The 12777-nt window shown below is 34.4% G+C and overlaps 2 protein-coding genes across 5 annotated transcripts in view; both read left to right on the top strand.

The window, feature by feature from the left end:
• Positions 8779-11594, top strand: LOC107631174 (dolichol-phosphate mannosyltransferase subunit 1). Of its 3 annotated transcripts, none has more exons than XM_016334530.2 (9): positions 8779-8881; positions 9213-9365; positions 9621-9720; positions 9807-9840; positions 9907-9983; positions 10181-10206; positions 10307-10471; positions 10568-10682; positions 11278-11594. In XM_016334530.2, the coding sequence occupies exons 2-9, from the start codon at positions 9256-9258 to the stop codon at positions 11380-11382; spliced, it is 732 nt and encodes a 243-aa protein (XP_016190016.1). In that variant the 5' UTR covers positions 8779-8881; positions 9213-9255; the 3' UTR covers positions 11383-11594. The 3 variants fall into 3 exon arrangements, with proteins under 3 accessions (XP_016190016.1, XP_020975178.1, XP_020975177.1); XM_021119519.1 differs by having other exon boundaries at positions 8840-8881; positions 9227-9365; XM_021119518.1 differs by lacking the exon at positions 8779-8881 and adding an exon at positions 8908-9072.
• LOC107631175 (magnesium-chelatase subunit ChlI, chloroplastic) overlaps positions 12164-12777 on the top strand; it is a gene marked incomplete in the record, with an annotated part of 3115 nt that continues 2501 nt past the window's right edge. Inside the window, 3 exon segments of one of the 2 annotated variants that reach the window (XM_021119517.1) lie at positions 12164-12361; positions 12498-12607; positions 12736-12777. In XM_021119517.1, coding sequence (XP_020975176.1) covers positions 12758-12777 — 20 coding nt within the window. 2 annotated transcript variants of the gene reach the window in all.

The following is a 12777-nucleotide window of genomic DNA, read 5'->3' as shown; positions in this document are numbered from 1 at the left end:
AAATAATTCTAAATACTTCTTTATATATATATATATTAATTGTACATATAAAAATTTAAGTCACATATATTAATTATTTTTTTGTTATGATTATTTTTTTATATATATATATGATTATTTTTTATTCTACAATCGAGTAATAATTTTTTATTTTTTATGTCCATGCATATTCCCCAATCCTTTTTCATATGTATGATTAACAATTTTTTTAAAATGGTGATATTTTAATTTTTTTCTTTCACGTATTTTTATATATTAGCAAGAAAACAAAACCACGTATTGTGACTCTTTTTCCTTTTTCACGCCTTAATCTTAATTAATCAATATTGTGTCCAAAACAGATGTTAGTTAATCTTAATTTAACTTTTAATCATTCTAATTTATTGATGAATTACATTTCTCTTAATAATTGAATTACTAATATGAAATATAAAAAAAGGTGATACATATATAAAAAAAGAAAATAAACTTAAAAAAATCATATTAAAAAGTTTAAAAATAACATATCCATAAAGAATAATCATAATATATAAATTGAGACAACAATTTAAATTTCTCTAAAACTAATTTAATCAACTACCAATATTAGAACTAAATTATTTAAATAATATTTAATCTATTCTAATCCTTAGATACATATAAATTAGAGTCATTCTCGTAACAACTAACCAAAATAACATCATAAGATCGAATACTTAAAATCGGTACAAATTCAGACTATCTTCTTGTTAAAATTATCAAATTAAATTGACTTTTATTCTCTTCAATGGCATTGCATTAATGCACCAAAAGACCGATAGTTTCTGAAAAAAAATACAATATATTATAAAATTATTTTTAATACAAAAAGCTTAAGAGAAAAAATTTAAATATAGTACCAATCTTTGAATTGCATCTTCAAGGTTGGCACGAATTTTTCAAAATTGAACCTAAATTGAGGAAATTCGATCTCATTATATGCTCCATTTCGAATATTTTTGGACAAACGTAGAAAACGTAGAGGAGATGTGACTTGAACTTGACCTACAAAGCTCCTTAGAAACAATTGCACAATCAAAAAAGAATAACAGATTAGAAAAAAATGTTTTGATTCTTAGATTTAGACTCACTAACCACAAAGAAACACTATATATAGCCTTTAGTAGTACAAAAATAATAATTATAATAAAGATATTTCCTAAATTAGTATAATCATGCATTATTCATTAAATGCTAATTGTAATATAATTATAATAAAGATATTTTTCTAAAAAAAAATTTAGAAGAGAGAAGAGTGCTTTAATTATATGAAAATAGTACTTTCTAAAAATAAAGATATGTTCCTAAATTAGTATAATTATGTATTATTTATTAAATATTAATTATAATATAATTATAATAAATATATTTTTTATAAAATAATTTAGAATAGAGAATAGGAAAGTTCATTTTGGAGGGAAAACGGAGTCATGAGAGATCGACACGTCACCTTCAATAGTTGGGAGAAAAGTTTTAGTATATTAAGTAGATAAGATTACATTACGTGCATGTTCTTAAACAGTGTATCTATATAAATCAAATGAGATATATTCGATTTACAATAACTAATAGTAAATTAAATTTGAGCATCTCAATTTTGTATTATGGATATAAATCAAAACTGCCTTTGTCGAATTACTAGGGGAGTACATGGTTTGGGTGTCACATAATAGTAAATCGAAACAGGCTACATCAAATTAGCACATGTTTTTTTATTTTAAGGTAAATCGAATCAGGGCAAATCGATTTACACAGATGGTTAGTCGAACATAAATCTATAATGCCTAATTCAATTTATCTGTTGGATTTTTTTCTCCTTTGTAAGGCCCAAACCCAACATTTTGAGGGTGTCTCTTTGCACCCAACATGCCACAACCCTAATCAGATTTTTTTAGGTCTTTTTGAGAGAGAGAGTGTGTGTAGCCACCAAAGTGAGAGAGAAGAGGAAAAAACAGAATTCTCGTTTTTATGCAAAGTAGTAAATTTTAAATGGCAACTTCTCATTCTTTCACTGTTGGATCGATGTCAAATTTAGATTGCATATTCTCCACATATTGTTCTTCATTCTGGACGGTGGAGATTTTAATTGGAGGTCTGCAGATGGAGAAATAGGCTTCGAACAGTAGCTCTATTTTTTGGGTATTTTTCATCTTCTTGCTTCTCATTTGTAAGCTTTGGTGCTTTGATGTTTTGGCTGGTTATATGCACTTTTTGTACTTTGTTTGAGACTCTCTTGTACCTTATTTGATTATAGTGGAGCTATTTCATTGGTCTGGACGACCCGTGGTTTTTATCTCACACATTGATGGGGTTTTCCACGTTAAGATCTCGGTGTGTTCTTGTTATTGCTTTACTTGTTATATTTGCTTGTTATAGTTGCTGCCATGTTGTGTTGTGAGTGCTTCTATATTGTTCTTGTGTTGGATATTTGTGTCGTTTCTGCTGCTAGGCCCTTTCATACTGGCATAAGAGCTTGTTGGTATTTTTCTGGACTTGTGATTCTGTGAAAAATGGAAGCTAATACTAATACTAGTAGAATGATCACTCTTAATGGTCCTAATTATGATTTGTAGAAGTCAAAGATGGAAGATTTGCTTTATATAAAAAAAATTTATCAACCAGTTTTTGGTACAGAGAAGCCTAATGATAAATCTGATGATGATTGGACTTTGTTGCATAGACAAGTTTGTGGATATATTAGGCAGTGAGTTGACGATAATGTGTTAAACCATATTATTGGAGAGACACATGCTCAGCCTCTTTGGATTAAGCTTGAACAGTTGTATGCTCGAAAAACTGGAAATAACAAGATATTTTTTATCAAGCAGTTGTTGGCTTTGAAGTATACAGATGGGACATCAATGACAGATCACTTTAATAACTTCTAAGAAATAATGAATCAGTTATCTTTCATGGGTATCAAGTTTTATGAAGAGGTTCAAGGATTGTTACTTCTTGGCTCCTTACTAGACTCGTGGGAAATTCTCATAATGTCATTGTCTAATTCTGCTCCTGATGGTGTAATCTCTATGGATCTTGCCAAGAACAATGTTTTGAATGAAGAAATGAGAAGAAAGTCACAAGGTACATCGACTACACATTCAGATGTTCTTGTTTCTGAGTCTAGGGGAGAAACAAAAGTCGAGGTCCTAAAGGTAGAGATCAAGGCAGAAGCAATTCTCGAGAAAAGTATAAGAATATTGAGTGTCATCATTGTGGTCAAAAGGGACATGTGAAAAAAATTTGTTGGCAGCTAAAGAAGGAGAAAGTCAAGGTAAGTAAAGACAAGAGCAAAAATAAAGATGATGGTAGCAATGAAGACAAGGTCAATGTAACTCATGATGATTTTCTTCTTGTTGAGGAGTTTAAATCTATTAACCTTGTTGATAATAGCACTAGTTGGGTGATTGATAGTGGTGCTTCTATTCATGTTACATCTAGGAGGAATTTGTTTACATCTTATACTCCTGGTGATTTTGGTGATGTGAAAATGGCTCATCAAGGTGTTGCAAAATATGCCAGTGTTGGACAAGTTGCTTAGAAACCTCCAACGGTACCAAGTTGACTTTGAAGCGTGTAAAGCATGTTCCAGATATTCGGTTGAACTTATTTTCTGTTGGTAAGTTATGTGATAAAGACTTGGATAGCTCATTCTCTCGTGATAGTTGGAAGCTCACCAAGGGTTCCATGGTTGTTGCTAGAGGTACACGACACTCTACTCTTTATTTAACTCAAGCAAAGATTGTGAAAGATGTTGTTAATGCTGCTAAGTTATTTGATGAAACTGATTTATGGCATAAGAGATTATGTCATATGAGTGAGAATGGCATGAATATATTATCCAAGAGGAATCTTTTATCTAGTTGTAAGGTTGCTTTACAAAAGTGCAACCATTGCTTTGCTGGGAAACAAAACAGGGTTTCTTTTAAGAGTCATCCACCTTCAAGAAAGCCGAAGATACTTGACTTGGTGCATTCTAATGTATGTGGGCCGATGAAGACAAGAACACTTGGAGGGTCTATATATTTTGTAATCTTTATTGATGACCATTCTAGAAAATTATGGGTTTACACTTTGAAGACCAAAGATCAAGTTTTGAATGTGTTCAAGCAATTTCAAGCTTCTATTGAAAGAGAAACTGGAAAGAATTTGAAATGCATTCGTACTGACAATGATGGTGAGTACTCAGGTCCATTTGATGCTTGTTGTAAAGAGCATAGTATAAGACATCAAAAGACTCTTCTGAAGACTTCTCAGTTGAATGGCTTGGCTGAAAGGATAAACAGAACATTGGTTGAAAGAGTTAGGTGCTTATTGTCACAATCTGAATTGGCAAAATCCTTTTGGGTGAAGCTTTGAGCACTATTGTTCATGTCTTGAACCAGACACCATGTGTTTCCTTGCAATTTGAAGTGCCAGAGAACGTATGGTCAGGTAAAGATGTTTCTTATGATCATTTAAGAGTCTTTGGATGTAAAGCTTTTGTTCATATTCCCAAAGATGAGAGATCTAAGCTTGATGTAAAGACTAGGCAGTGTATTTTTATTGGCTATGGCATGGATGAGTTTGGTCACAGGTTTTATGATCCTGTTAGCAAGAAGGTGATTCGTAGTAGAGATGTTGTCTTTGTTGAAGACCAAACATTGAAGGATATTGATAATGCGGAGAAGCCAATGGTTCAGCCTAGTGATGATTTTTCTGACTTGGATATTACTCCCTCTATGCCTATGGTAGAAGATGGTAAAGTTGAAGCTAAAAATAATGAGCATGATGCAAGTGCAGGTGAAGATGAAACAGTTGATCCGATACTTGATGAAGTTGGTGATGATGATCAAGATGAACAACCAACTTTGGAAATTCCTGCAAATGCACTCAGAAGGTCTACAAGAAAGAGGAAGCCTTCGTCAAGGTATTCTCTACATGAGTTTATTTTGTTGACTAATAGGGGAGAACCTGAATGCTTTGGAGAGGCTGTTGAAGATGAAAACAAAGCTCAATGGCTTGAAGCTATGCAAGAAGAAATGAAGTCCTTGCTTGAGAATGATACCTATGAGTTGGTGAAGCTACCAAAGGGTATGCGAGTTTTGAAGAACAAATGGGTATTCAGAATCAAGAATGAAGAACACAATTCTAAGCCTCTGTATAAGGCTAGATTGGTTGTTAGAGGTTTTAGACAGAGAAAATGTGTTGATTATGAGGAGATCTTTTCTCCTGTTGTGAGGATGTCATCCATTCATGCTGTACTTGGATTAGCAGCGTCTCTTGATTTGGAGATTGAGCAAATGGATGTGAAGACAACTTTTCTTCATGGTGATTTAGACAAGGAGATCTATATGGAGCAACCGGAGGGATTTGTTGTTAAAGGAAAGGAAGATTCTGTGTGCAAGCTTAAGAAGAGTATTTATGGATTGAAGCAAGCTCCAAGACAGTGGTACAAGAAGTTTGAATCTGTTATGGGAGAGCATAGTTACCGTAAGACAACTTCAGATCATTGTGTATTTGTACAAAAATTTTCTAATGATGATTTTATCATTCTTTTGCTTTATGTGGATGATATTTTGATTGTGGGCAAGAATGCTTTGAGGATTAATGAGTTGAAGAAATAGTTGAGCAAGTTCTTTGCTATGAAAGACTTGGATCCTGCCAAACAGATTTTGGGCATGACTATTACTCATTATAGAGATTCTAAGAAGCTTTATTTGTCACAGGAGAAGTACATAAAGAAGATGCTTCAAAGGTTTGGCATGAATGATGCCAAATGTGTTGCTAGTTCTTTTGCTCTTCATTTTAAGTTGAGCACCAAGCAGTGTCTAACCACTGATGAGGAAAAACAAGCAATGAATGAAATTCCTTATGCCTCAGCTGTTGAAAACTTGATGTATGCTATGGTGTGTACTAGACCAAACATTGCTCATGCGGTTGGTACTGTGAGTCATTTTTTCTCTAATCCAGGTAAAAAATATTAGAATGCTGTTAAATGGATTATGAAATATCTCAAAGGTACAACTAACTTCAGTTTGAGTTTTAGTGGTGAGAAACCTTTGCTAGTTGGCTTTACTGATGCAGACATGGCAGGAGATATTGATTCTTGAAAGTCTACTTCAGGTTATTTGGTCAAGTTTGCAGGGGAGCTATTTCATGGCAGTCAAGACTACAAAAGTATGTTGCACTTTCTACCACAGAGGCAGAATTTATTGCAGCAACTGAAGCATGTAAAGAATTGTTGTGGATGAAGAAATTTCTTGCAGCACTTGGTTTCAAGCAAGACCGTTATGTGTTGTTGTGTGATAGCCAAAGTGGTATTCATCTTGCCAAGAATTCTACTTTTCATGCAAGATCTAAACATATTGATGTTAGGTATCACTGGATACGGGATGTGTTAGATTCCAAGTTGTTGGAACTTGAGAAAGTTCACACTGATGACAATGGTGTTGATATGATGACAAAAGCATTGTCAAGAGAAAATGTTGAAATATGTTGTTTGATCGCCGGAATGGCGAGGGCTTCCACCTAGTCGAGAAGGGGGAGATTTGTTGGGTTTTTTCTCTCATTTGTGAGGCCCAAACCCAACATTTTGAGGGTGTCTCTTTGCACCCAATGTGCCACAATCCTACTCATATTTTTTTTAGGTTTTTTTGAGAGAGAGAGTATAGCCACTAAAGTGAGAGAGAAGAGGGAAAAACAGATTTTCTATTTTTATGCAAAGCAGTAAAATTTAAATGGCATTTTCTCATTCTTTCACCGTTGGATCGACGTTAAATTTGAACTGCAGATTTTTCACATCTTGTTCTTCATTCTGGACGGTGAAGATTTTAATTAGAGGTCTATAAATGGAGAAATAGGCTTCAAATAGAAGCTCTATTTTTTGGGTATTTTTCATCTTCTTGCTTCTCATTTGTAAGCTTTGGTGCTTTGATGTTTTGGCTGGTTATATGCACGTTTTTGTACTTTGTTTGAGACTCTCTTGTACCTCATTTGATTATAGTGGAGCTATTTTATTGGTCTGGACGACCCGTGATTTTTACCTCTCACACTGAGGGGGGTTTTCCACGTTAAGATCTCGGTATGTTCTTCTTATTGCTTTACTTGCTATATTTTCTTGTTATGGTTGCTGCCATATTGTGTTGTGAGTGCTTCCATATTATTCTTGTGTTGGATATTTGTGTCGTTTTCGTTGCTAGGCTCTTTCATTACCATTGTTTCAGTTATATATAGAGTTCGAATTCGTTTCATTCGAACTACATTACACCTCCATACCCCACCAACTCCAAAAAAATCCAAAGAAAGTGACTTTACTCTTCAAGTTTGATAGCGTACAAATGGAAGATGACCCAAATCGAATCTATCAGTTGGATGGAGTCGCGCATATTGCTGGTAGCGTGCATGACGAGATTAGTAATTTTTTTAATTTAAGAAATAAATTGTTGTTAGTAATATTGAGTCACTTAGAATTTGATGATTAGAATTATTAGAAGGTCTAAGCTTAAAGTAGTAGTTAGAATATCGATTTAGGGTTGGTAGTGTGTTAGAGGATTGTTAGTGATGTTAAACCGTTTGGTACTTGATTTTTATAATTAATCGTGGCGGGCTCCACATCATCATCCTCATCCTGAAATATATCTTCCACGCCATCCGGTGCTCCACCCTGTCGGGATTCTGGGACCACATCATCAATGCCGGCCATAGCAATCGCAACATCAACTACGGGTCCAGTGTCAACCCTTTCTCCGCCACGAGTGCGATTTAGATCAGCATCGAAGGATGGGGAGGCCACCAAAACTGCCTCAGGCTCAATCACGGGTAGAGATGAAGAGGCACCAATAGGCCTCGAACTCGAGTCGGCTGCTGTGGCTGAAGGCAAAGGATTCCGGTTAGAACCTCCTGAACTAAAGACCACATCCACAAGTTTGGCCAACAACTTAACGGTCCTCACCTCCGGAAATTGCCGACGACAATGGAATAGAACTTCCAAATCTTCATCGCTGCTTAAGACGAACAAATCATACTTCACATCATCCCGCAAAATAGATATCAAAATTCTGTAGAATAACTTCTCCACCCGTTTCTCGTCTTGCAACCCCAGTTTTTGGATTATAGTATCCTGAAACTCGGTGAAACTCGTCGAAGGTTTCATGAAAATACTAAGCGGATCCTTATCAATAAACTTAATTCTGGAATGCGTTTTTTTCTTAATCGACCCTTTATAGCGTACTAAAACTAAGAAACTCTCATCACTAGCCATTGTGGGGCTCACTATGATGGAGAATTCATATTTCATAGCTATTTATACACATTTGTACCCTACTAAATCGAATTACCCAGTATCCATTTATATATATTGCTGAAACTTTAGTAAATCTGCCCCCCTAATTCAATATATTCACGTTGATCTAGAAGGAGGTGAATCGAATTAAGTTACTTCGATTTACTTGGAAACATTCCAACCATACATAAATCAAATGAGGTAAATTCGATTTACATAGAAATGTAGCCCTACATACATAAATAGAAGGAGGTTATTTTGATTTACATGATTTTACTAAATCGAATTTCTCTATTTCGATTTACATAGAACCATGCTAAATTGAGTTTGCCTGCTTCAATTTATATAGAAATACCCTCTAGAAATATACACATAACGATTTTCTATTTTGATGATACACGTCATTTTTTCTTGCCTTTAGTTTATGCATATGATACATTATTAAATTATTAAATTAAAAAAATTAGATAAATAATTAAATAATAAACAAAAACAATAAATTATATAGATATCTGAGTATTTCTCGAGTTATTAATATTATTAATAGGAGCCAGGGAGGGAACCCGTAGCTGAATTAGCTGCCGCTGCTTGGATCCTAAGGTTAGTTCATCGCTCCCTTAATTTTCTTCAATCTTGCGATAGAATTTGCCCAATGGAATCTAGTGATTCACGTCAAGGCTTTTTCGTCACCGAGAAAATAGCTTTCCCCTTCTGACAAATTTTGCACCTTGATGATCCACAAGCGATTTTGCGTATCCTCCAGTTGCTAGGTTGAATTCGAGAAGCCACTGGTTGTCATGATTCTGTCTCCTTACTGATCTTTTGAGATTTTAATATTTGAATGCTGATTTTTCTGCTTAACCGTTTTACTTTCCCTAATGAATTGTTGTTTTATTGTATATTTTCCTTTTAATCTATGATAACTCATCAGACTGACAAACTCAGCATCGGGTGGCTTTGGTCTCCGTTAGAGAATGGATGGACTGAATAAGAATCAAGCAAACAAGTACAGTATAATTGTTCCTACGTACAATGAACGGCTCAACATTGGTCTCATAGTTTACCTCATCTTCAAGCATCTTAAGTAAGTTTTCCATTCTCTTCATGGCTCTTGCAATCCGCTTCTTCAGTTTACCGTATTCCTATGGGTATAAATTTATAATTTGCATCACCAATTTTGTATTCTGAGCTTGTTCCTTTGTGGAAAAGGTTGACAAAGAGTAGTCATTTTGTTATGCTTTTGTGTTTCATGTGAAAATTTCAGAAAACCATCTTATATACCATATTGATACCGTGTTTATCTATCTTTATGGACACTCCTTTTCGTTGCCCAATTTAGGGATGTTGATTTTGAAGTTATCGTTGTGGATGATGGGAGTCCTGATGGTACCCAAGATATAGTCATACAACTGCAGAAAGTTTATGGAGAAGATCGAATTGTACGAGTTAAACAACTAGTTATCTTTGATTTTCCCCCCTTTGTTTTTATCATTTAGGATAATCGAGCTTATTTCTTTGGTTCCAGCTTTTAAGACCGAGACCTAAGAAGCTGGGTTTAGGTATGTACCTGATACTTTTGCTAAATGATCTTGATTGTATTGGCCTTTGATACAATTCATGTGCAGGAACTGCTTATATTCATGGCATGAAGCATGCATCTGGAAATTTTGTTGTCATCATGGATGCTGATCTGTCACACCATGTAAGATTTGCTGTTTACATGTAAATGACAGATTGTGGTTATTAATAGTGATTAAATTTGGAAATAAATACTGAAAAATAAGAGAGAATAATTAGGTGAACTTCATTTTAGTTTAGACAATTATTAGTATGAGAAATGTGTTAACCTCTTCTTATTTATTTATGTTTCTTTGTCTGATCTGTTTAGTTCTTCTGCAGCCAAAATATTTGCCAAGATTCATTAGGTAAGAAAAGCTTTCAATAATTCATTTCTTGCTCTCTTTTGAACTGCCTATGCCATCTTTATATGAGTAGCTGTTACTATTGATCTCTCATGTTTTTCAGCAAGCAGATGGAAACTAGAGCAGATATAGTTACTGGTACTCGTTATGTTAAAGGTGGTGGTGTGCACGGATGGAATCTTATGCGCAAACTAACAAGCAGGGGAGCAAATGTTCTTGCTCAAACATTTTTATGGCCCGGTGTCTCAGATTTGACAGGATCATTTAGGTATTGATCTTGATAATTTGTAATAAATACATTGTTGAGAGTAAGTTTCTCCCTTGTTTCCATGATTTGAAATAAATTTATTCTTGTTCTTTGTAGACTTTATAGGAAGTCTGTTCTTGAAGACATCATTAGTTGCTGTGTTAGTAAGGGATATGTCTTTCAAATGGAGATGATAGTAAGAGCATCCAGAAAAGGATACCATATTGAAGAGGTACATTTACATAATGATGTTTATAATATAGGTTAACCTGGTTGTTTTGTTGACTTTCATTAGTTCATAGCTCTTGATTTAGATGTGTATTAGCGTTGATCATTTGTATACAACATACAAGTGTGTGCTTTATTTTGAGACAATTAGTGCACTGTTGGTGCTAGTGGCCACTGTAGTTGTGCCTTTGACGGTCACCTTGTGAAATTTACCTTAACGTACAAAAGTAGATAGCCCTTGGTCTTCAGTAGATATCCATGAGATTTGGAACGATGTTGAACACAAACAAATCATAGAAACATTTTCTAATAGCACTGAATTGGCTGGACATTGGAATTCTTCTCAGGGTTGGCTCTATTCTTTTCTATTGATCTTTCTCTTTTTGTGAGTTATATTATTTGCTTGCCACTAGGCATAAACATGACCGGTAGTTTAATACAGCGAAGTAAGCACTTAATGATTAGATAAAACAATGATGCTACAAAATTTCACATTTGAATCTACGTATGAAACATCTCTCATGATGGCAACTTGAGGATTGGGTGACTAAGAGTTCATAATTCACTTTGGAGCTGACTTTAGTTTCGCATACATACAGGTTCCAATCACATTTGTTGATAGAGTATTTGGAAGTTCAAAACTTGGTGGATCGGAGATTGTTGAATACCTGAAAGGCCTAGCATATCTTTTGGTGACAACATAAAAAGATAAATCCTCCATGTGTCATTTTTTTTGTATGTTTTTTTTGTTTTGTTTTTGTGGGGGGTGGTGGTTATTTATTTACAAATATTCAAATAATGACATAAGCTTCTTGGTAGAATGTTATCATTTGTTTCTCTAATTTAGTAGGAAGCATTTGTATGGTTCCATGTGTATACAATTTTTGTGGAATTTGTGATTTTAAGTTTTTAACCATCTTGTTCGGTTTTTGCGGAGGTTATGACACTGAGCTTTTCTTGAAATGTTCACACTCACAATTAGCCCACGTCGGGCTTAAAAGAATTAATTTACCATGTGGTAATATTTAAGCCATCTGTATGCTATTTTTATTAAAATTAGAGAAAGTCTATGGGGTCAGTATTTTTGTTGAAATTTGGCCAGCACTTAACCATCAAAGGAAAAATAATTAATCCTACATCATTAGATCTCATTTCACACTATTGAAAATATTGATGATGGCTAATTGATGGCTAAATATCACAAATTCTGCTAGTCTCTTAGCATTCCTTATTTAAATATTAGATATTTACTTAAATCGAAGAATGAACTAATCACTAGTTAAATCTAAGTTAGTTGTGCTTATTTAGTTAATTTTTTGTTTATGGTATCTTTTAGTCTTATAGGTTAAAGATTAATTTATTACGAATTTAAATTTTATTTAAAAGCTTATTACTGATCAATGAGTTGCTATATATAAAGATTAATTGATTACGAATTTAAATTTTATTTAAAAGCTTATTACTGATCAATGAGTTGCTATATATGTAGCCTCACCCTCAAACCTGTTTGCACTTTTCACCAGAGACACTCTCCGGCCTCCGCTCCTCCTGTGCTCGCCGCCACTGCTGCTTCAGCTCCTTCCCCTCACGTTCGCCGTGGTGTTTACTACGTTAGTGGTCGGTGGTGCTCTGTCGTCGCCTGTGCTTCTCCGCCATTTCTTCCGCTTCCTCTCTCTCCTTCGGGTACATCTTCACTCCGCCATTCACCCTTCTTTTTAATGCTTTGACAATAAATAATTGTGATTAATATGATTTTAACAATTATTACAATAACAATAAGAATGTGATAATGAGATTGATTTTGTTTTGGCGCGTTCAGTGAAGTGCTCAACACATTCCTTCTTCTTCAGCCTCTGTTTGGATTCAAGTCTTTGCTGATTTCAGTGCTCATCACACACTCATTCAAGTGTATAGCTGATTTCGTAATTGGTTTGTTACTTATGTAATTGGTTAATAACCGGTTTTCTCATTTAAAACCAGTTTTACTTACTAACCTAAATCAAATTTCTAGTTAACTGAAATCAGGTTTGGTTTTTTGGTTAACCTTAACCATGTAGAGCTACTGCATACTAACTGAATATGGCGTCCATGCTCGGCAC

Source organism: Arachis ipaensis, chromosome B03 (genome assembly GCF_000816755.2).
Source record: "Arachis ipaensis cultivar K30076 chromosome B03, Araip1.1, whole genome shotgun sequence".
Lineage (NCBI taxonomy): Eukaryota > Viridiplantae > Streptophyta > Magnoliopsida > Fabales > Fabaceae > Arachis > Arachis ipaensis.
Note: the sequence above shows the minus strand (reverse complement) of the source record. Positions and strands in the feature narration are given on the sequence as shown.